We start from the raw sequence: 25,470 nt of genomic DNA on the forward strand, positions 1-25,470 counted from the left end.
AGATCTTAGAATTGTGTTTCAAATTTCAAACAGGAAATTACCTGTACTAAAATAGCAAAGAAAAACAATAAACAAACAAACAAAATACAGAAGCAAGCACTCTAGAAAGTTACATTGACAGATATTTTTGTTACTTAAGTCCAATTTAGTTTAATTTAAAATTACATATGAACAAAATCATGTAAATATATGCAGGTCAGAGGCTTCACTGCTGTTTGAAATTATAAATATATGGCCAGCCTCTCTACCCTATGGCAGTTAGTGGCACATGGGTTAAATTTGCCTAAATTATGCTGGGGTATGCTTCAGGGCTAGGAGCTACTGAAGAATAGAACATTGGCTTCTTTCTTATCCACGAGGAAGTCTGAACCCAGATATTAAAAGGAAGCATAGGTCTTTCCATTTCCAAACAAATGGGACAATGTCATTCTTTCTGATGGAAGCATAGAATTCCATTTTGTGTGTGTGTGTGTGTGTGTGTGTGTGTGTGTGTGTGTGTGAGTGTGTGTGTGTGTGTGTGTGTGTGTATCACATTTTCTTGATCCATTCATGTACTGAAGGTCATCTGGGTTGGTTCCATATCTTGGCTATGGTGAATAATGCTGCCATAAACAGTTGAGCTGGTAGCCTTAGTATGGTCTTGTTTGTGATCTTTGGGTAAATACCCAAAAGTAGGATTGCTGGGTCATAGGGAAGCTTCATGTGGAGTCTTTTGAGGAATCTCCATACCGTTTTTAAGCCAGGCCCAAAGAAACATAGGTCCCATGGTTTCCCTTATTTGCAATAACTAGTACATGTGTAGGACAAGTAGAAAAGGTCAAAACCTATATACATATGACCATATAAGATGATGATAAGCGAAATGAACTCCAAGTTAGGGACACAAATATCTTTTTGTCTTTCTTGTTATTGTTTCTAACATATTTATAATGTACCATGTGATTTTTTTGTTTCTTTGTATGTTCCTCCCCCATGGTATAAACCCTCTTTTCACTGTATTTGATGTCTGTGCCCTCCATCTTGTATGTACATTTTTCTAATTCGAGAACGGGAAAGGAAAAAACAAAATGCTTAAATAAAGATACAGGTTGACCCACTGTAACAATGAGATGTATAAAACACTATGTTGAAAACGAACTTTACAACTTGGGGGGGGTAGTTTTGGAGGTGGGAGGGAAGGGATGGTAGGGGAAAAACAAAGGAGGAGGCAGCAATGCTTGATAGGAAATGTACTCATTACCTTGCTCAGGGAACTGTAACCCCTCTGTACAGTATTTTTACAATAAAAAAAACATACAAATAATCAAAACAACAAAAAAAGGGAGCACAAATACTACTCTGTTATCCACTTTCTAGATATCCCAGTAACTCTGCAAGAGCTCAGTTATGGTGGCTCAATCTAGCTAATCAGAAGGCTCAAATCTAAGGAGCTTGGTTCAAAGTCAGACTGGGAAAAGAAATTCCAGAGACTTTGATCTCCAATTAACATCAAAAAGCCCAAAGTCAACGTGTGGTGCAAATAGTAGAGTACCAACCTTCAGTAAAAAGCTAAGTTAAATGAGCTTTTAAGGAGTTAAAATTAAGTACAGACTCTCTCTCTCTCTCTCTCTCTCTCTCTCTCTCTCTCTCTCTCTCTCTCTCTCTCTCTCTCTCTCTCTCTCTCTCAATCTAAATCTGAATTATGTCAAAGAGGAAAAAATATCTTATATTCTAAACTTGGAGACTTTAATTTTCTTGTGGAAAAAAAGAATAATAGATAAACCCTTGCAAAGGAAACAAATGGAAGCAAAACTAAACAAAACAAATTAAAAAAAAAAACCCTGAATGAACATCCTTAATTTCTTTAGTAAGGAAAAAGAAGCTCAAGAAGATTTTAAATGTAATTGTCAAGAATGAAAAGTAGGGAAAGGTGACTAAGGTCAAAAATAAATCAGCCAATGTTTGTCAGGCAGTATATCACTTCATAGGTTTGGCAGTGATTAGTTTCAATGTACTTACATCAAAAATATATTCTACACACTTGTTTGTGTCATTCAAAAGCCAATCCAGAAAACTTGGCTTTACCTATACAATATGCAGAAAAAAAGAATAATTGTACTCATACTCATATATAGGTTAACTGATCTATAAGATACTTATGGTATAATTTTCATCATAAAACTTATACATGTATGTATATGTATATATACATATCATACCTATGTATATATACATATGTGTATATACATATACACATATGTATATATACATATATATACATGAGTATATATACATATTATATATATACATATCAGTAATATTTGTATCTTCATATTATGCAATTTTAAAATATTCTTTGGTAAATAAGTATCATAAAATTAAAAATATGTCAATTTACAATTAAAATGCCTTTCCTTAGAAAAGTGTTGAAGGAGTTATCCATAGCTGAAACCATTTCTTCCCCACTAATGTTCCAGTTACATCTTTGGTAAACCCATAGTTGTAGGACCGAAGAAACTCAATGAGGCTGTGATGGATTTCTGGGAAAATTACTTACAGTAAACATCCACTCTGATTGACTTTATAGCTGGGGACCCCAGGCCATTCTCCGCTTTACAGTAATACCGGCCTCCTTGGTGTCTCTGGATATTTGTAATTCTCAACGTCTCATTGAAGACACTGGAGTCTTGGAATCTGTCAGAGGCACTTCCTGCTGTCTTGGTCCACCTGATCTGAGCGGGCATCAACAAAGATTGTTACTTTAGCTAGGTTTTCCCACAGGACAATCAAATAGCAATGACTAATTTGCAATGCTTGTCTCATCATTGCTATCTTGCCTTTCTTATCCAATTAATGAGAGATGGATTAAAAGTATAAACACATTTACAGTATAAGATTTTAAGTAAAATGCCATCCTTTATTTAGTGCTTCAATTTAAGAAAATTCATCAATGGTCCAATCAAAGTAGAAGAGGTCAGTAGAAAGCATAAACAAAGCATGTTAATATATCAGAAATATATTAGAATGAAGAAAGCAAGGGTAGGAGAGTACTCTTTTGTTGAGTGTTTAAAATTTTCTTTAATAATTTCAAAGTTTGTAAAATACTTTTTATTTGTCTAGTCAATATAAACTCTAATTACTTTTTGGACATGCTTCATTATTTTTACTTTAAATTTCCTATTTGATTTGGATAATTTAGGCATATTACCATAATGGCTTATTGAGATTATGTATAATTTTATACACCTGGTTTTCAAAAGAGATTTTTTTTAAATCTTTAATGGCTTTGCCTTAATAGGCCTACAAATGATTTGCCTATTTTGATCATTAGAATTCACTTTGCATCACTAATTATTTTCAAAAATGTGTAAACTTTTTCAAGTACAACATTTCTATTAAACTGCCAAACACTTAGAATGTCTAAAATATTTCATTATAAACAATACCATTCTTTGAAACACAGCTGTGTACAACAGCTTTATTTTTTGCCAGCAATAATTACTGGTATTCAACTTAAATTTTGTGTATTTTAGTATACAAAACCTTACAAAAGCTACATGCTGTTACTGTAAATTGATACAAAATAGAAAATAAAACTAATGTGGTTTAGTTTTTCTCTTTTTCTTTGTTGTATATCTTTGTTCATTTTCATTTTAATAATGAAACAGCTGATAGAAATACTAAAAAACATACAAAGAATCATATAGATTAAAGTGAAAGTATGAAAAGCCAAAACTGAAATAAAATCAGCTTGTTCAAAATCTCTTCCCTTAATGCACAGAAATGTATAAATAAATGGGACTACAATCTTTAAAAAACACTTTTTATTATTAAAATATAAGTATGACTATTTTTACCCTTAAATGTGACTGCAATAAACGCACAACCTATAGATGAACAAGCAGAGCAAAATAGCAAATATGTATTTAAGCAGAGAACCTGTGGCTAATGTCTGTAATCCTAACTACACAGGAGGCTGAGATCTAAGAATCACAGTTCAAAACCAGACTGAGCAGACCTTGTTTTGTTCATGAACTATATATTAAAAAATTCAAAGACATATTCCTAACTTCAAGTAGTTGTAAACTTATTATGTATATGCCCACCAAATAATAAAATAGTATTTTTACTGGGAAATCAAGTGTTCTAGTTTTAAGTTTACAAATCTACAAACAATGGATGAAGACTTAAATGTGCTTATATTTTATACAAATACATTTTAATTTTTCTTAAGATAATAGATATGTGCCTATTTCATAATCTATAATATAACTAGAATTCTGTTTAAAACATTTTCATATAATATTATAACCGAATACTAAACTTACTTTGAAAACGAACATTTTTTAAAAAATAAAAGTTTAGGATAAAGCAAGTCATGGAAATGGCCTGGGGATTTCAAATATGTAAAATATTTTATGCTTTACAATAATTAAATTATATAACAGTATGATAGTGGTAGATATGATTCATGAAGAGAGAAGAATGAAAAAAATCTATGTGTAAGAGAGAAAGACAGAGACAGAGACAGGGAAAAAGGGAAGAAAGACCTATGAGATATCAACTATTAAAGTTTCTGGCCTCAAAACATCTTCACATAATTAAAACTGTAGACTGCAGCTGGGAAGGTGGCTCAGTGGTAGAGCGCTTGCCTTGCATGCATGAGGCCATGAGTTCAATTCATCAGCACCACATAAGCAGAAAAAGCCAGAAGAGGTGCTAGGGCTCAAATAGTATAGCGCTAGCCTTGAGCTGAAGAGCTGAGGGACAGCGCCCAGGCACAGAGTTCAGGCCCCATGGCTGACAAAAACAAAAACAAAAACAAAAAACTGTAGAATATCTAAGTATCTTTTGTTTGTTTGGATTTTATTAATCAGGGATTCTGTATTAGAATTAGTAGAAATGAAACCCAAGATAAGGACTCAAATGCTTTTTTTTTCTTTCTTGCTATTGTTTCTAACATATTTATATTTCTTTGTTGTTTTGTATGTCCCTCTCCCAGGGAAAACCCCTGTTTTCACTGTATTTGATGTAGGCATAATTTGTGGAGGGGAAGGGAAAAAACAAATCGTTTAAATAGGGATACAGGTGGACCCATTGCAACAACGAGATGTACAAGGCATTACGTCGAAAAATGAACTTTACAGCAGGGGGCACGGGGATGGGTGGGGGGGATGGGAAGGGATGGGAAGGGGAAAAAACGGAGGAGGCAACAATACGTGATAAGAAATGTACTCATTACCTTGCCCATGTAATTGTAACCCCTCTGTACTAAATTTTCACAATTAAAAAAAAAAACTAGAATATCTAGGTATCTTTTGTTTGTTTGGATGTTTTAATCAGGGATTCTGTATTAGAAATTAAACAGAGAATATAAAAACATGCATCATCTCATTTTAGCTTACATAAACTTAGGACAAGTTAACATCAGATTTTTAACTAGAAAACTGTGTCTTCTAATTTAAAATATATAAAGGATGATATTTTTATATCACTTCAAATCTCTTGAATTTCTGGCTTAGGGGCAAAGTCAGCTGGCTTAGTTTATCAATTAGCATGCAATCTATGGACAGTATTGTTCATTGTTGTTTAGATTTATGATAAAAAGTGGTCCCATGTTGATTTCAATATCTTTTCAGGTAATTGGGGCATATATACTTTTGTAAAAAACTACACAAAAACCTCCACATATGGAAATTTCTCAATTTTTTTGCAAAATATAACCTAATATTATATCAATTTACTTTCTTTTAATGGACCATTGGTCTATTTTCCTCTTTAAATGGATCTTTATTTACATGATTTCACCACATCATACATTAGTCATTCTGAAAGTACAGATTCACTGAGATGTACACACCTATGAAATGTTGGCAAATATCCTTACAAATATAATCATGTCACACTAATTAGGTTCACAGCTAACCTCTTGAGTACAGCTGTTAAATACTACGAAACAAATATGCTGCTGTTTCTGATATTCACTTTTTCTCTTAAAAGAATCTATTTTATGATTGGTAACAAACATAGTCAAGGTGCTTTGAAGCACACAGGCTAATTTGACATTTTTTTATAGAAAGTATTTTTGCCCCAAACACATATCTGAATACATTTTCTATAGTAATCATCCTTTTACTTAAAATTGGCTTTCTATGAAAATCAGTTTGTCACTAAACTCCATCAAACAAATTTTTCCCTTGAGAGAAGCAATGATGTTCAGTAAGCAAAGGAATGCTTTGTAGGTATTTTTATCACAGAAATATTTTTTTAATTTAATATATATTTTTCTTGTAAAGATACTGTACAGAGGGGTTTTAGAGTTACATGAGTAAGGTAATGAGTACACTTCCTATTTCCCCTACCATCCCTTCCCTCCCCACCTCCCCACCTCCTCCCTTACCCTCCTTGAAGTTGTAAAGTTCATTTTCAACATAGTGTCTTATACATCTCATTGTTACAATGGGTCAACTTGTGTCTTTGTTTCAGCATTTTGTTATTTCCCTTCCCCTCCCAAAATCAGAGAAATGTAGATACAAGATTCAGGGCACTGGAATATTTTAAATTAGTAAAGCTTCTAGATGTTAAAAAGTGATCAGTTTGTCTGGCACTGGTGGCTCATGCCTGTCATCCTAGCTACGCTGGAGGCTGAGATCTGAGAGCTGTGGTTCAGTCAGTCAGAGCAGAAAAGTCCAGGTGAAATTCTTATGTCCAATAAACCACCTGAGAATTTTAAGTGGAGTTGTAGTTCTAAGTAGTACAGAGCAGAAAGAGCTCAGTGACAGCACATAGGCCCTGCATTCAAGCCCACAAAATGATCAGTTTCACTGTTTTACAGTATGTGCTACTAGAGAGCACAAAGGTTAATAAGGGTGCACTGTATGCTGAGGGGCCACCTGTCCATCCACCACCATGGCAAGTGTTGCATGGTGGACTGCAAGCTGCTTCTTCACGACTGTCCTAAGGGTCACCCAGATACCTCTGGAAAGCTGCATTCTATAAACCTCAGATTGTTCAAAGAGCAGGGGAATAGTCACATTTAAGTGGGATGTGACATCTCCTGCAACTGGTATTTGAAATGAAAAAAAAAATGTTTAGAAAATGATGTTGGGGTAATTGAAGATACATTCGCAGACAAAAGGCGGATTTGGTGTAAGTAAATAAGAAAAATAGTTTAAAATGAAGAGAAAAAACTACAAATGGAAAATATTTAATTCTTAACATCTTATCTAAAAATATATAAGAAATGCAAGACAAAATCAAGTTTACCTCATTAGTGAGAAATAATGAGGATATGGCATAATGTTGAAGTTTCACAGTTAACATTGAAATAAGTTGATATAAACTTTTTAAAAGAATTTTATGGGTTATCATTGTAGCAACGAGACTGTACAAGACACTATGTTGAAAACAAACTTTAGAACTTTGGTGGGGGAGGGAGGAGTTGGGGAGGTGAGGAGGAAAGGGATGGTATGGGAAAAACAAAGGAGGGATAACAATGCTCAATAGGAAACGGACTCATTACCTTGCTCATGTACTTGTAACCCCTCTGTACAGTATCTTTACAAAATATATATATAAAGAATTTTATGGGTTATATAAAAATGGAAATATTCGTAATTTGGTTTAGCAATTATAAGGCTAAAATTTATCTTATTGTCATATTTGCAAAAGTATGGAAAAAAGAGCTGTTTGCAAACTTACACCAGTAGAAAGAATACAGGGCAAGGATGGTGCTCATGGTAGTTTTTACCTAGCATGCACCACCCCTGGGTTCATTATCAGCACCACAAAATTTATAAAAGAGAATCTAAATATGAAATGACAGGAGTGTACTTAATATTGATGAATAGAGAACAAAATTAAACACATTCATCCAAAAATATAACATACTAAGCTTATTAAGTAATTATTAGAAAAGGAATAATATCTGTGTATGAAAAACTGCATGTGTGTATATATTCCTAATATGTTTATCAGAAAGATAAGTTAACATTTGAAACATTTTTTCATTAGTAAGACTGGTAATGAGAACACAGAAAGTCCATTCCACTCATAATATGTTATTTTAAATAGTTATTTCTTGACCTTACATATGTAACTGTAACCCCTCTGTACATCACTTTGACAATAAAATTAAATTAAAAAAAGTACCTTAGTTATTTGTGCCTAGTGAATTTTATCACAAGCAAATAATGTGTCTATTATGAATGAGATCAAATATTAAATATTAAATAGTATTCTCTAGTCAAAGGCAGGACTTAGAAAAATACTAGAAAGTATTGTTAAGAAAGAAATACAATTTTAGGGAATTTTTTTCTTCTATAACTCTACTCTTTTAAAATGAATATTAAAAAGGACTTCCTGAGAGTAGAAGAATAAAAATTAGTCATTTTATGGGTATAACAAATTATGTAGTTAATTAATAAGAAAAGATACACTCAAAACCCCCATAAGGGTTGTGATGTTAAAGTGTACAGAGAAAACCTTTCAGAACTTTACAACTTTAGTGGGGGTGGGGGGTAAGGGGGTTCGATGGGAGGGCAGTGATGGTAAGAAAAAACAACAAAATATAAATAAATACATAAATTAACACCTTCTACTTGTCCTTTATAGAAAGTTCCCATCATACTTTTGTTTCCATCACATAGCTATTTCCCTGTCCTTATCAAAAAAAGAGACTTAGAAGTGTTTTCTTTACTCTGAATAGTATCTAAATAGTATATCCATCCTACAATTTGATGCTTTTGTAACCCTGGGAAAAACAAAAGAAAAATGTTTAGTAATATTACTATCTACATAACAGGGATAAAATATATTGATTTTTATGTTATTAAATGTAATGCTTAAATACTCTTCTATGTAAATTCTTTTACAGCATTAAATTAAGGTCTTCTCCACTGAAATAACATTACTAGAAAAAGAAAAATACACTATAATTTAGGAGATATATTTTTACTATAACTCTATCTAAAATAAGAACAAACATAGAGAATTTTTCAGGTTGCAGAACAAAACATTTAGATTAGGGTCAACCAGTTTCTATCAAACAGATTTCTATTTAGATTTTTGAGCTAACAATGCTACTGAAATATCAGTGCTTTTATTTAAATAATATTGATACTGAATGAGTAATGTCAGGCAAATAAAAACCTGAAGCATAGTTCAAAGGTAGAGTTAGCTGCATCCAAAAGCAATATTATATAGATGCCACAGACTCATAACAAGTCAGATCTTATCAGAACTGAGATTCCTAAGTTCTTTTCTTCAGTTAATGTGCAGTGAATGAGAATCCATTAGCTGAAGCTACATTCTGTAAATTGCTAGTGATTTAAACCAAATATACTCAACGTCAGGCAATAGACAAATATGAGCTAGTCCCAGAATTATTTATACTCAGTAATATTTGTATTCTGAAAGAATATCTGTCCTCAGTAAAAAAGAGTTCCAGAGAAAAAAATAAGACAACATTTATATGACCTGCTATAATTATCAAAACAATATTCTACCTGAGCTACTGGGAGCTAAACCTGAAAAATCTAGATCTACTGTACCAGCCTGAAGCAGTATAAAGGAATGCCTGTGGTTGGTAATTATGAGCAGATAGTGTTCATTAGAGTTCTGAAAATAAAGGTTACCCTCATCTCCTGTACTAGTATCACGGAAAATTACAGAGGAAATGGGTGCTTTTTCAATTACTTAATATAATAAATAGAATTTTGAATGGCATAAAGCTCTAGATCATGCAGGTTAAAATTTAAATAGAATGTATCAGGCTACAAGAAATTATACCAACATGATGCTTCCACTTCTGTGTTGGTACAATCAATTTTCTGACAAGACAGTATAATTTTAGCCTGAACATTTCTCTATACCATGTAAGAAGACAAATATATGTGTGTGTGTGTGTGTGTGTGTGTGTGTGTGTGTGTGTGTGTGTATATATATATATAATATTACTCTGTTTATTAGGGATCATGTTTATACCATGACATGGTCACAGATATCATTAATAATATAATCTACATTTTAAAATTATCTCTGTAAGTCACAGTGACTATGTGAGATGTATAAATGAGTCCATGACAGCAATTTTAAACAAAAGCAGCATAGAGCCAAGAAATGGGTCATCAGTTGCTCATCTCCCCAACAGGGCATAAGATGGCAAAGAACGGGGAGGCATCATGGTAAATGAGTTCGAAACCAAAGGAAAATAATTAAGGCATGATTATTCCCCAAACTAGGTAGACCTTAAGGCTGAGAATGCTGGTTTGATTTTTTAAAAAAAGGATAACCAATATGTTTGTGTTTATGTGTGTGTACATATATGTATATACATACATAATACATATATATACAAAACATACATACATATATATGTATATATACATATATACATATATATATATGTGTGTGTGTGTGTATGTGTTCTTCCATATGCCCTTTCTTTGCATTTAAAATTTGAGTAACTAATTTACTTCTTGAATTAATAAGGAACTGACCTAATAAGTTTACCACTATACATCAAAGCATGAGATTTTTTTTCTTTCTATATGGACTGTTAGGACAGGGCCTGCTAAAATTACTTCAAGCCAGTAGTGGCAAAGGAGGGTCGATTTTGATGTGATTGTTTAGAAACACAAAGTTCTGTGGGTGAAAGTAGATTGCATCACGACAGGAAGAGTTGCTTTGGGAGTTTAACCAAGAAATTAGCCATTCAAACACACAGGACTTTCTTCCTCTAAATGTTTACAAAAGTTTCTATATTCCATCCTTTCATTTTAATCCCATAACAAGTTTAAAAGCTATTTAAAACATTTTCCTCTTTTTTATAGCTCCATTTCTCCCATGACCCTGTGACTCTGTACTTTTTTTTTTTATGACTTTTTTTTTTTTCTGCCCTTAGATTTCTCCTTTTGTCTTTCATGTAGTATTTAGGTAATGTCCTGTGATCCTCTACAAATCATTTCATTAGGAAGCTTTCCCATTCTCATAAAACTCTGTGGTGTCCTGACCTCTGTGTTGCTATAACCCTATGGAATTCCCTCCCTGGCAGTACTCAACACATGCTATATAAATTACCTAATTATGCATTGCAGCTAGGAATTGGTGCTCACCTTGTGATTCTCTTAGAGCCCTTTGTCTTGCTTATCAGGACCCCTCCAGGATTTCTTATTTCTCATGGAAGATCCTTAAGCTCTGGGGTCACTTTTCCCTTATTGGAAATCTTGGGTATTCACTCCCTTACTCCTGATTTCTGACAAATGAATGATTAGTATGAGTTATGAAAGCCCAGTCCCGTTTGCCTTCCTTTGGGACACATAATAATGCATAGTTGATCCCCTAGGGCTCTTTCCCTGTATCAGGCTGAAGTCAACCTCACCAGTTCACATCCTTATCCAACTCCCCCCCCCCCCTTGTCTCCTGCTTTCTTGTTCCAGTGTTGCCACAGAGCCCTGCATTTCCCATTTTTTTGTTCCATTATCCATTTACTCTAAAATCATTTTCTTAACAAAACCACTTGCACACGAATCTCTTTTTTTGAGTTGTATCTAAAAACCTTAAAATAGAAATTCATCATGTCAAAGATTATAATTATTATTATCTCCACCTAAAAAAATCCAAGCCTGAGATACAGCAATCAATAACAAAGTTGTTGTAATAACTTTCCAGTACTAAAACCCACTGACAATACACAGACAAATTGATAAAGTTCTACTTGACAGCACCTGTGATATAATTATTACCAATTAATTGAGATGTTAAGCCTTAAATAGATATTTCTCTAATATTTTATTCATCTGTTTGCATTTTCAAATATACACAGTGGAATTTTTATACAAATTCTATCATCTTAATGAATTTATTAGTCCATCTAAGTGTTTTCTCTATTTTTCTTTATAAATGCAGTATTATATTTTACATATGAGGGTTTGAGGTAAGGAGAATATATTAAATAATAGCTTTCAAGTACCAAATTTTAAGTTGTTCTTGGATTAGCGAATTGCAGCATTGGATAAGACTAGAATAGCTATAAAAATAGAAAAGGGAGAACTTATGAAGTTAAGTTGTGTCAAGAGAGCTAGTGAATCTCTGGAGAAAACTAACATAAAATTACAAACCAAGGGATACGTGGTATGAGCTGTGAGTTAGTTCATCACAAAATGACAAGTTTTCAAATAGGCATAAACACTAAGTGAACATATAAGTAGATAAACAGAAATAAGTGTTGGACATGCTCTCCAAGTTTCTCATAAGGAAAATGGACAGTTGATTAGCTTCTCCACAGGGTGTTCCTTCTTTCCCTCCACATGTGGTTTCTTCTGTTCTCTCTTATCTCTGAATGCCTGAACACCTTACATCTACATCATGTTCCATCTACACTTTCTTCCTTCATCATCCTAGGAAGTACTTTTAAATATCATTCATGTAATCGTGACTCTACTATTGTAGATCAGGCTCCCTTTTGAATAACATTCTACTCACCAACTGATTGCCTTCTATATGCAACATAACATACTCAAAATGACTTTTTGAGCTCTGCTCCAAACCAAATATCCTAGCTTCCACCAATTCAATTTCTGACAACTCCATTTTTTTCAACTATTTAGACCAAAATGTTATAGTCCACTAGGATGGAGAGGATCTTAATAAAATACTACATCCTATTACTGATCTTAGTCTCCACCTACTCAACCCCCGAACACAAAACAAAAACACCATACCTGCAATACACATTAAAAATAGTTTTTATAACTTAACAAGTAGAATATTTTCCCCATTTCTATGTTTGTCAGGACACTTCAAGACCACATTTAGGTCTAATGAGTCATCATAGAGGACCCTTGAGAGTCATTATAAAGCCTTAGTCATGACTGCTATAAATAATGGTAAAAATGTATACATAGAGAGATCTATATTAGCAAAAGGAATGCCAATATTGGACAAAGATTACAGGAAAAAAGGACAAAACTTTCCAAGAGTCTCCACCCAATGGAATCACAAAGTACTGATTTAACTTTCCCATGCAGTGAATTATGACAACTCTTAGAAAAAACTGTCTGGCAGGTCAATACATTTGAGACTCAAAGTGCACGATTTTCACTGAAGATTAGTCAGGAGACACTCTCTGTCAAAATACCAGTCTCTCAAAACTAGAAAAAGTGTCTAAAATAAACCATTCCTCTCTAAAGACAATTTAGGTATAGTAAGCCATTCATATCAATTAGAATATAGTGAGAACATTCCTGAAGTCAAATTCCCAGATGTCAGTAAAGAGCCAAACTTGCAAAGAGACTTACAGTATTCTCAAGCCTGCTAGCTTTGCTTTTTTCTGCACATAAGTACACTGTGGAACTAGAAGTATTGTGGGGGCATTTCAAAGAAGTTCCCTAAGAGAGAAGAAAATGAGCCCATTGACTGGTTTCAAGTTTCTCCTTGGCTGCCTGAAACACAAAAGGAATAACTGGATTTCCAGGATGTATTTTAGGTTGTGGGCTAATTCCAAAATAGAACTCACTGTTATTAATAGTTCCTTGAACATACAAAAAAGCCAACATTGTTTCTCAATGAAGAGATCCTTGAAGATACAAGAAAGCCAACATTGCTTCTCAATATTCTTCATAACTGGATTATGTTTTCATGATACTGAACTGATGTCTACCTTGCTTAAGCTATTATCATTTCTACATTCAGTATTCAGAATCAAATACAGTATCATAATCAAAACATACTTTTCATTTATTTTTGGGGGGTCTGGTCATGGGGCCTGAACTCTGGGCCTGGGCGCTGTCCCTCAGTTCTTCAGCTCAAGGCTAGCGCTCTACCACTTGTGCCAGAGCGACAATTCCGGCTTTTTTCTTTTTGCTTATGTGGTGCTGAGGAATGGAACCCAGGGCCTCAGGCATGCAAGGCAAGCGCTCTACCACTGAGCCACCTTCCCAGCCCCAAAACATACTTTTTAAAGCATTTGAGACCTCTAAATATACAATCTGTGTTCTATCAAGAAAAATAATGAATGCAATACCTTTGGAAAAATAATTAAAGTACCAAAGAAATAAGGAAATTGCATACAGTGAAAATGCTATTTTTAAATTATCTGTAGCAACTCATTTTAAACCATCTGTAGCATCTCATGAAAGAAAGAATAAACTATTCATTAAAAAGTGGGGCTGGGAATTTGGCTTAGTGGTAGTTGCTTGCCTACCATGCATGAAGCCCTGGGTTTGATTCCGTACACAGCCGGCTCTGTGACTCAAGTGGTAGAGTGCTAGCCTTGAGCAAAAGAAGCCCAGGGACAGTTCCTAGGCCCTGAGTTCAAGTCCCAGGACTGGCACCAAAAAATAAAGATGAAAAAAATCAGTAAGTGACCATATAAGAGGTTGCTAAGTAAAATGAGCCACCAACATAAGGAGGTTTTCCTTTGTTGTTGTTTTTAATGTACTGTGTGAAACTATTTCTTTTTTCTTTCATTGTGTCCATTTGGCTTATCCTCTGTTGTCACTTTGTTTTATTTTGGTACCCTGTGTCTTATATATACATTTATCTGAATTGGGGAAGAGAAGGGGAACAACAAAATGGTAAGACAAAGGACAAAAGGAAACCAAAGCAACAGTAACACTCACAATATGTTGGAAATGAACTTTACAACTTTGGTGGAGGATGGGGGGGGGGGGAAGTAGGAGGAAAATGATGGAAGGGGTAACAATGGTTGATAAGAAATGTACTCATTACTTTATGGATGTAACTGTAACCTTTCTGTACATCACCTTGACAATAAAATTGAGTTTAAAAAAATCATTAAACTGGGATTTTAATAACCTAAAATGGAATATTACAACCTAATAAACATATGTCAGTTTTATGGAGTGATAGGTATTATAATGACATAAATCATATTGCAAACATTATCAAATATATATAGGAATATGAATAGAGGAGATTTCCCCTAGAATCTGAAAAAATTTCCTGGATCTAAATTTAATGGTTTTACACTGATTAATCAATATTGACCTACTACAGAATTTACAAATCAGAGCCTTTTTTCCTTGAGAATATTGCTATTGAATAGTATTTCCATCTTCTCTTTATGAGCTTCTTATGGGACTTTTTTAACAACATCTTCAATCTCATTGAAAGTGAAGCAGTAATTTCTTTAATGCCTTTTATAATAGAGTATGATCTAAATTAACAGCATTGCAGGCACCACAGAGTATTTGAAATGTAATAAAAAATAAATTGCTCTGCTCCATTCGCTCCAAGACAGTAACCTATTAAAGCTGTATTTACATTTATTCATAAGCTAATAAAATGAACTCCTGTCATTTAAGGGATTAAAAACAACAACACATCAGCACACTTGTAGAAAAACAGAAGTATCTTTGAGGTATATAGATTTGGCAGATGGTAGGATTTGTAGTATTCTAGTATTCTCCTAACAGCAAATTCTGCCAGACTGTGCCAAATAAATAATGCAATACAATTCTGGTCCATGTTTTCTAAAAATTAATCTAAAATGCCTTCCAGAAGTTAAATTAAAGCAGCCAAAGATATATTTCACCCAGAGGATACTTAGAACTGGACTGAAAAAAAATCAACATCTCCAATTCCTACTATTTATTATATTTTCAAGCTTATGGACAGATCTATATCTCCTGCTTTTCTACCAAAATAGATAATTATTAGAAATACACAAGCAAAATGAAAGCATATTTATGGTACTATAGATTTCTCAAAGCTATATGTGACTTTCATTCTTTTTTTTCCCCCCATGAGTCTTGGAGCTTGAAATCAGGCCTAGGCACTGTCCCTAAGCTTTTCTGCTCAAGGAAAATGCTCTATCACTTTGCACTACAACTCTACTTCCAACTTTCTAGTGATTAATTGGAGATAAACCTCTCATGAACTTTCCTGCCCAGGCTGGTTTCCACCGAGATCCTCAGATCTCAGCCTTTGGAGTAGCTAGGATTACAGCTGTAAACCATGGGTTCCTGGCTCTTTGAGTTTCACTTATAAAACTCATACTCCATTTAAGCTGGGTGGCTTACACCTGTAATCCTAGCTACTCAGGAGGCTGAGATCTGAGGGTCTTGGCAAGGGAAGTCCCTGAAATTCTTATCTCCAATTAACCACCAGAAAACCGGAAATGGCCTTGAGCTGAAGAGCTCAAGGACAGGGGTTAGGCCCAGAGTTCAAGCCCCACAATGGACAAAAACAAACAAATAAAAACCCTTATACATTTAATATCAAGGTAAGGAAATCTATCAACAAATATGTAAAACTAAAGTGAGATGAGGGATAAGAACTACTTAGTGTACATGAATCAAGACTACTTTAAATGTTCAGATAAAGTGGTCCAATTTCAGAACACATGAATCAAAGAATATTTGTAGTCTATTTGCCCAAGAGATTAATGCCACAATTAAATAGTACAAGAAATTATCATCCATCTGGTTCAAGTGTAAGTGAAACATAGAGAAAAATTGGGAAGTAATCTTGTCTGGATTATATACAATACAGTTTTGAATAATTGTCTTCATGAAAACTGTACCAATGAATAGTGTTATCTTTAATTTTTCAGAAGGATAAACTGAGATTCAGAAAGGTCCACTAACTTTCCCAAGACCAAATAATCAGCAGTGATTGCAGAATTCCAATAAGAATTTATTTAACTGTATTCCAACTGAAATAAGGTACATGTATGACTGTATTCCAACTGAAGTAAGGTACATCTATCTGTTAAGGGTTTCTCCTGGCAAGTATTTACCTAATATATCTCATGTAATTCTAAACAACCAATGTCCATTACCTAATACATTTTCATTTCACAGTTAAGAAGCTTATGCATCAGCTTAGAAAATGATTTATTCTTTAAATATCCCATAAGCAGTATAGGATAGGATGAGATAGGATGAGAACCTCATTCCATGTGAACCCACAGACTGTGCTTGGTCTTCCTATCATACCCAGAGAAACAAAGTCCAGGATTTTTCTTATATTACTCAGAAATGGACCCCAGTCAATCAATTCAAGTAGACTGGCAAATATTTTCTAAAAAGACAGTAAAAACATGATGATGCATTAACTCTGTATATGAGTAGCATAGGTTAATAAACATATTACTAAACTCTACTATAAAATTTCATGTACTGATTTATATGCCTACATGACTACTATCCCTAATTAAAATGGAGATTAAAAAAAAAACAAATGGAAAAATTAGGGAAAAATTATACTAAGTGAAGTTAGCCAGACACAAAGAAACATAGGTTCCATGGTTTCCTTTATATATATAACTAATATATGTCTAGGATAATCTTACAAGACAATTAGAAAAGGTGAAAAGCTATGCACATATGACCATATAAGATCGTACTAAGTGATATGAACCCCAAGATAGGGACACAAGAAGTTTCATCTATGCTGCTGCTGTTTATAATGTACTTATCATGTACTATGTGATTGTTTTTGTTTCTTTTGTTTCTTTTGTATGTTCTTCCCCTATGGTATAACCCCTGTTTTCATTGCATGTGATTCTGGTGCCTGCATCTTGCATAAACATTTTTCTAATTTGGGGAGGGAAAGGGAAATAACAAAATGCTGAAACAAGAATACCATTGTATTCTTGACCCATTGTAACAATGAAATGTACAAGACACTATGTTGAAAACGAACTTTATAACTTGGTGAGGAGAAAGAGTAGTTGAGGAGGTGGGGACGGAAGGGATGGTAGGAGAAAACTAAAGGAGGGGCTAACAATGCTTGATAGTAAATGTACTCATTACTCATGTAACTGTAACCCCTCTGTATAGTACCTTTATAATAATATATATACATATATATGTGTGTGTGTTTGTGTGTATATATTAGATATAGATATAGATATATATAAACAAAACACAAATTATCCTATATTGTACTCTTGGACTGAACATTCTAGGGATAGTAGATGAGTATTTAAAGAACTTGAACCCGTATTTTAGGTAGAGAAGGGAAAAGATAGGACATTTAAAGTTAAAAGAGAAAGCTCTATGACTGAAGCCTTCTTAACACACAGTGATTTCCACAAACAATATGGACCTGACTGGCTGATCCACTCTCTGAAACTTTAAGGATACATGGTTTTAACAGCAATATGAGACTATATCTTTTGTCTAAATGTGCTAAAGATCAAATGGGTTTGTATAGAAAATCTGTCACGATTCTCTCCATGACCCAAGGATATAATCAATTCATCAACTTCATCTAAAAAATGCTTTCTTGAAATTCAGAGTCCATAAAGCTAAAAGTTACATATGCTAAACTTCATTACACTAATGTTACAGTTAGAAATCTAATAAGAATTTAGAAACAAATTAAGTGGGAAGTGATTTATTTTGTGAGCTATCAGTTTCTGCAGGTATAAATCTAGTATACATTGTTAAGCAACAGGGCTAATAGTAGTTGCATGGTCTTCCAAAACCCTTGATCATAATTAAGGTAGATTTTCCTTGAACTAATGACCAGGTTAATTACTTTGTGATTCTAATACATGGAGACATTCTCTTGATGTTATTCTATGGGTTATCCCTATCTGACCAACCTTAGAACCTTCATAATAAGTTTGTTGAAGAATGTATTACATGGATTAACCCATTTATGTGTAAACAAGCTAAAATAGATTCTATTATCTGAAACTCACTGAAGCTCATTCCTAATCTTCTCCTCCCCTAACTATCACCTACCATCAAACAGAATCCCTTTCAAAGTTAGGCCTATGTGTAACATCAACACTCTTCTTACCTACTCTTGACCTCTGTTCTTCGAATGTGTGCTACTCTCCTGGAAACTTCAGCTTTATTCCACTCATTTTATAAATAAGTGCTGCAAAATCTAACAGTCTAGAACTGGTATCTTAACTGATAATCTTTCATCATTATCATCAGTAAATCTTAAGGTTACATGTTTCAATTCACTAATTGTAATGAAAGAAAAGGGAATGGTGGACAATGTGAAGGATGAAATAGTATTGATCAGAGAAAAGGGAATAATGGAAATAACTGTACTGGGTCACACAGGATACACTGAGAAGAATTCACAAAGACTTCATCATGCCTCCAACTGGAGATAAACTCTATTATAAAAGAGCTTCCTAGTCAGTATTTAAATTCTCAGTGTATTTATATTTCAATAAATAAATTTATGAAATTGAAAAATAACAATTTCCTATTAGGTATTAAGTTGTGTTTCCAGTCCATCATCTTTACAAATTTAACACCAATATGCACAAAATCCCATGAATACTTCATCACTTCCCGATGTAAATGAAGAAAGATTTATTTCACAATACTTAGAATCAATAGACTTTCATGGAAGTCTGGGCTTGGGTAATGTCCCTCAGCTCTTCAGCTCAAGGCTTTGCTCTACCACTTGAGCCAAAGTGCCACTTTCAGTTTTCTGAGTGGTTTATTGGAGATAAGAGTCTCATGGAAAGCCAGGCACTGGTGGCTCATGCCTGTAATCCTAGCTACTCAGGAGGCTGAGATATGAGGATCGAGGTTCAAAGCCAGCCCGGGCAGGAGAGACCGTGAGACTCCTATCTCCAATAAACCACCAGAAAACTGGAAGTGGTGCTGCAGCTCAAGTGGTAGACCGCTCGCCTTGAGCTGAAGAGCTGAGGGACAGCGCCCAGGCCCAGAGTTCAAGCCCCACGACCACCACCACCAACAACAAAAAAAGAGTCTCATGGACTTTCCTGCCCAGGCTGGCTTTGAACCATGATCCTCAGATCTCAGCTTCCAGTGTAGCTAGGATTACAGGCATGAGCCTCCAGCACCAGGGCTCAATAGATTTCTCTCTCTTTTATTTTCTTTTCTTTTTCTTTTTTATTGTGAAAATACCGTACAGATGGATTACAATGACATGGGCAAGGTAATGAGTATACTTCTTATCAAGCATTGTTGCCTCCTCCTTTGTTTCCCCTTCCCATCCTGCCCATTTACCACCCCCCTTGTCCCCGCCACATCTACCAAAGTTGTAAAGTTTGTTTTTCGACATAATGTCTTGTACATCTCATTGTTGCAATGGGCTCACCTGTATCTCTATTTAAACAATTTGTTTTTTCCCTTCCCTTCCACAAAGTATACCAACATCAAATACAGTGAAAACAGGGGTTATACCATGGGGGAGGGACATACAAAGCAACAAAGAAATCATTTTATAAATATGTTAGAAACAATCACAAGAAAGAAAAAAATTGGTCCTTATCTTGGGGTTCATTTCACCTAACTTTAACTTATCTGACCTTTTCTGCTAGTCTCCATTTGTTAGGAAATGGAAAGACTTGGAAAAAATTATATTATGTGGAGTAAGCCAGGCCCAAAGAAACATAGGTCCCATGTTTTCCCTTATTTGCAATTACTAGTATATGTCTGAGACAAGCAGAAATGGTCAATAGACCTCTCAACTGTGAGAGAACTTCATATAAGATGATCTGTTAAGTCAAATATGTTGTTTGTATTAAGAAATTAATAAGAATTAATGGCAAAAAATTTCATCTCTCCTCAAAACATGTTTAACTTGCATCTGTGTATTGTTCCTAACTTTTTAGAGTCAGACTTTGCATATTAAACATTAATTGCCACTTGAGCAAGTATTCTTCAAGTAAACTGTGGTGAATGGAGTAAGCGAAAATGAATGGCACTGGGAAGAAAAATGAGGATCCCTAGATCTACAGTTCAATAGAAAGAGTCTTTAAGAATATATTTGTTTTTGTAGAAATGTTATACAAAGGGTAGGAAAATTAGCATTGTTTAAATCTTATAAAAGGCATCTTATTATTGACCTAAATTAAAGCAAGATAATATTAATTTAATAGAATGTTAAACTGTTAAAATTCAGTCATGAGAACATTTTATTCTGATTCTAAGAGTGGCAAGCAAGTAATCAACCCCGTTTTGTCGTTATTGTTGGTTTGTGTGTGTCATTTTTAGTGAAACTAGAATTTGAGTACAGGGCTTTGGTCTTGATAGGCCAGTGACCAATCAGTTGTGTCACATCTCCAGCCACCTTGCTGTGGCTATTTTTGATATAGGTCTTCCCTGGTTTTTACCAAATTTGTTCTTGGCATAGATGGGATGACAAATGTAGCCACCATGCTTAGCTATTGATTGAGATGCCTTGGGCACTTTTGCTTAAGCTGACCTGAAACAAAAATCTTCCCTATCTCTGCCTCTAGGAGTCGTTAGGATTAAAGGTGTCAGCCACTGTGCCTTTCTTCAAACTTCTTTAAAAATCACAGAATTGGGTTTCTACCAATGGATCTCCCCATTAGGCTTATAACATGAACTAAGATGTTTCAGAATAATAGATGACACATGAAATTGGCTCAGCCTGTTTCTTGTTGTTGTTGTTTTTTTGGGTGGGGGATCCGGTTGTGGGCCCTGAGCTATGGCCTGGGCACTGACCCTCTGCTCTTCAGCTCAAGGCTAGCGCTCTGCCACTTGAACCACAGCGCCACTTCCGGCTTTTTTCTTTTTGCTTATATGGTGCTGAGGAATCTAACCCAGGGCCTCATGCATGCAAGGCAAGTGCTCTACCACTGAGCCACCTTCCCAGCCCTCTCGTATTTTGAGTTATGTCTTAAAATGTCTTCATCTAGTTACAGAGTTCACATTAAAACTATTACACACAGAAGTTGTATCTATTTTGTTTTCTATTAACTAATTTTTTTTCCATTTAGGTAACAAATATTCAGACCACACAATGATTTATAAGATATCTAGATATATATATATATATACATATATATATATAGTATGCCTGTATGCCTGAAATATTTGCATTATATCTAAATATTTTTATACTTATATATAAATGCATATACTGATAATATATATCAAGTATATATCATATATATGTCATCATAGTCATATAATGATATATAAGTATATAGAAAATTATAATGACAAATCCTCTACTATACATTTTATCATGAGTTAAATTATAGATCATATTTATCTGTCCAAGATGCTCCAATGTATTAAATATATTTGATGAGTATGTATATGCAAATTATCAGATACTAGATATTTTTCATATAATTAATAAAAATGGCTGCCGCTTTCAGTACATTTATGCATTCATTATTTAGGTAACACTCCATACAATCTGAATAACATTCACATTCAGCTTCTTACAACCCAAATAGCAAATGCTAGAGTCAGTCCAAGATATTGTACAATAGACACTCTTATTTGCTGTTTTTTTATGAAATTATTTACTTGTTTTAGTCATTTCCATCAATTCTAGCATATTTGCCTCATTGGTAAAATGTCTTTAATTAAGAAATGTGTTGATATGTTTAATCTTTTGAACATGTAATTAAGATATTGAATTGCGAAATTATTGAATATAGTCAAATGATCAAATCTTCTTTATCTTGTTGATTTTTAGAGTACATGATATTTATGACAGATTTGAAAGCAAAAAGCATTAAGTATTGCTAAGCATATTGTCTCACACTGTGTATTTTTCCAAATGAACCTAAGATGTGAGAAGGAAATAGTCTTCTAACTCACATCAGGCACAGAGAAATGCTGACTTTATTACAACAAAATGCTGACTAGTGACAGCATCATTCCACTTCGCAACTCACTCTTAATTTATTCATACCCTTGTTCCTTGTTATTTCTTTTAATGTATCTCAGCCTAGCCTGGAGCGCATGCCACCTCAGTTTCCTAGGATCAGGATTAGAGATATTCACTGCTCTTTCCATTTTTACTATTCACCTTTTACTTGTAAGTTTTAATTAGAGAAAAATTTTGAAAGCACTTTAGAATGGTCTTGAAAAAAAGTTTTTGTCATTTGAAAAAGGAGAAATGCTTTGCTTTTAATTTTGTTCTTTCTTTTTGGATAGAAGCACATAGAACAGTGTGAACAATTGATGGGAATTCACACAGTGTAGTCAGAAAAGATCTCAGAGACTTTTCTATCATTCATAATCTTCACTAAACAATCTTTGCTAAACACGTTGATAATACCAGCTATCTTATTCTGAATCGCTTACAAGGAGAAGAACCAGAGGCAAGTAGTAGATGATTAAAAATGTCAATTGTTTTAAATCCAGGAAATGAAATGAGGGGAAAGGAGGAGAAAAAATCTTGGCAAGGAAAGACTAGAGTCAACAGAAGGAACATGTTGCTTGTGTGTTGCTCTTTTTTGATCTGCAGAATTATCAGGAAGATTTACAAAGAAGAAATCTATTTTCATTGCAGTTGTGTGATGGGAGAAATGAAAAGAAATTAATTTATCTTACTAGTTCTTATTTCCTATTTATCTAAATGAATGCCTAGGAGAACTAACTATTCTATATATCTGAGCTTCCGCACCAAGCTATCAGTAGATTCTAGAAAGACAAATCCAAAATTCTAAAAATGCACTGGAACCAAATAGCCTCATTAATGCCAATACCTGAATCTGGCAGTCCAGAAAATCCTGAGTGGAGAGTCAAGGGCGTGGCCAGAAAGCAGAGTTACAAGAAAATATTGAGCCTTGAGGAAGCAGCATATATAACAAAAGATAAGTGATCCAAATGTCAGAGTTGGAGGATACAATTCATCTACCTAGGAAAAGTTTAGTATTTGAAGAAAGTCACAACAGAATGAGAGGGATGAAGGCAACTGAGAGTCACCTACTTTTTATGGAATAAGAGAGAGGCAAGTAGGAAGAATGCTTTCTTCCAATAGTTTGTTAAAGCAAACCAATACTCATTTGGTTAATGGTGTTTTCTAAGTGCCTTCCTGCTTTCCATGGTAAGGATTGATGATGCAATGATTGCTGGCACTTCTAGCAAACTTCCAATGATTATGAAATGAATGAGCAGCGACTTCTATGCCTTCAGGGATGGTATCAAATAGTATGGTGCCTACCATTCCACACTGGCAAAGTATAAAGTACATCAATAACAAACTTGCTGGCAAATGTTTAAAGTTTAAATGCAATATCAGCTCTTAATTTTTTTATGTAAAGTGTAGTTTCTAGAAAATTTTCTGGATGACGTAAAACATAAAGGAATTTTGTAGAAAGGTATGCTGTAACTTTATAAAATAAGCAAACCTACTGGGAAAGCTTTATAAAGCACATTATTTAATGTCTGCCTCTGACCCAGTTCTCAGAAATTTGTTATCCAGTTACCTATTAATATAACTTACTAGAGAAAATATCCTGAATATGCAGTACTTTTTATATTCAAGTTCCTTTAAAAATAGCTATTGCCTCCCCTTGTGTAAAACAAGTTTCCCCTTCCAACAATCTAAATCTAATTTAGACTTATTATTAATTCAGGATGTCAGAAAATCTGGTGCATAAAAAGGAAAGCTTTGCAAAGTAAAAAAAATTACTCATCTCTTGGGTCTGATCCAAGAAGGTCAGGTCGTAAAATCTACAACACCTTAATTCCCTGATAAAAAATTAAAATCAGATTAAACAAATTGAAGAACCCTAACTTCTGACACAATCAACTGATTCATAACACCTTTTAAGGCTTTTTTATGGATGTATTCCAGGCCCTGCTCTAATATAAGCTTTTGTTTATACCATCAAATCTCCCTAGGACAACTAAGTAGAAATGACTTTGAATAAAGAGAAGAATTCTGATATAATTTGTGTGTATATGTGTGAATATCCTGGGGCTTGAACTCAGGGCCTGGGCGCTGTCCCTTAGGTATTTTTGTTTAAGATTAATGCTGGTGGCTCATGTCTGTAATCCTAGCTACTCAGGAGGCTGAGATCTGAGAATCACGGTTCAAAGCCAGCCCGGACAGGAGACTCTTATCTCTAATAAACCACTAGAAAACCAGAAATGGCGTTGTCGCTCAAGCTATAGAGCACTCTCCTTAAGCTGAAGAGCTGAGGGACAGCGCCCAAGCCCAGAGTTCAAGCCCCATGACTGACAAAAAACAAAAAAAAGACTAATGCTCTATCATTGAGTCATTGCTCTACTTCTCACTGGTGATTAACAGAAATATAAGTCACATGGACTTTCCTACCTTTGAACATGATTTTGAACCTTCATCCTCAGATTTTGAGTAGCTAGGATTACAGGCATGAGCCCCTAGTGCCCAGCTCTAGTATGCTTTTACAGGTAAAAACAATTGAAATGTTTCACCATGATCACAATTTCTTTTGTTGTACAAATATCTCTGTTGGTAGCAGACATAGATATCTATGTAATAATTAATAGATTAAATCTCTATAAAATCTCTCTGTATGCATGGTATTTACCACTCACCCTATTCTTGAGACAAAAATGTTTGAGTTATCTGTAACTACTCTCTTCTCTCATGATTATTTCATCTTTCCAGTAAATCCTTCATTCCAAATATGTTTTACCTTTCTTCTACCTTCTTTCTTGTATGCATAAGCTCCCTTCTTACCATCATCTGTGCATGTTCCCAACACCCTGCTTCCTTGCTCCAGAAATACGAGCCTCTAGAAATACAATTTCCTATAGTACA

At 34.2% G+C, this 25,470-nt stretch overlaps 1 protein-coding gene across 5 annotated transcripts in view; it reads right to left on the reverse strand.

Annotated features, from left to right (window-relative positions):
- Mdga2 (MAM domain containing glycosylphosphatidylinositol anchor 2) overlaps positions 1–25,470 on the reverse strand; it is a 715,677-nt gene that overhangs the window by 297,019 nt on the left and 393,188 nt on the right. For 4 of the 5 annotated variants that reach the window (XR_011373061.1, XM_070027497.1, XM_070027487.1 and 1 more), the window contains exon 3: positions 2,537–2,711. Coding sequence is in view for 3 of the 5 variants with exons in the window: in XM_070027497.1 (XP_069883598.1) it covers positions 2,537–2,711 (175 nt within the window). In the remaining 2 variants the exon portion in view is untranslated. The remainder of the gene's footprint in view (positions 1–2,536; positions 2,712–25,470) is intronic. The other variant, XM_070027506.1, reaches the window with a different exon arrangement.

This window comes from Dipodomys merriami, unplaced genomic scaffold (assembly GCF_024711535.1).
Source record: "Dipodomys merriami isolate MVZ:Mamm:240054 unplaced genomic scaffold, mDipMer1.0.p SCAF_1, whole genome shotgun sequence".
Taxonomy (NCBI): domain Eukaryota; kingdom Metazoa; phylum Chordata; class Mammalia; order Rodentia; family Heteromyidae; genus Dipodomys; species Dipodomys merriami.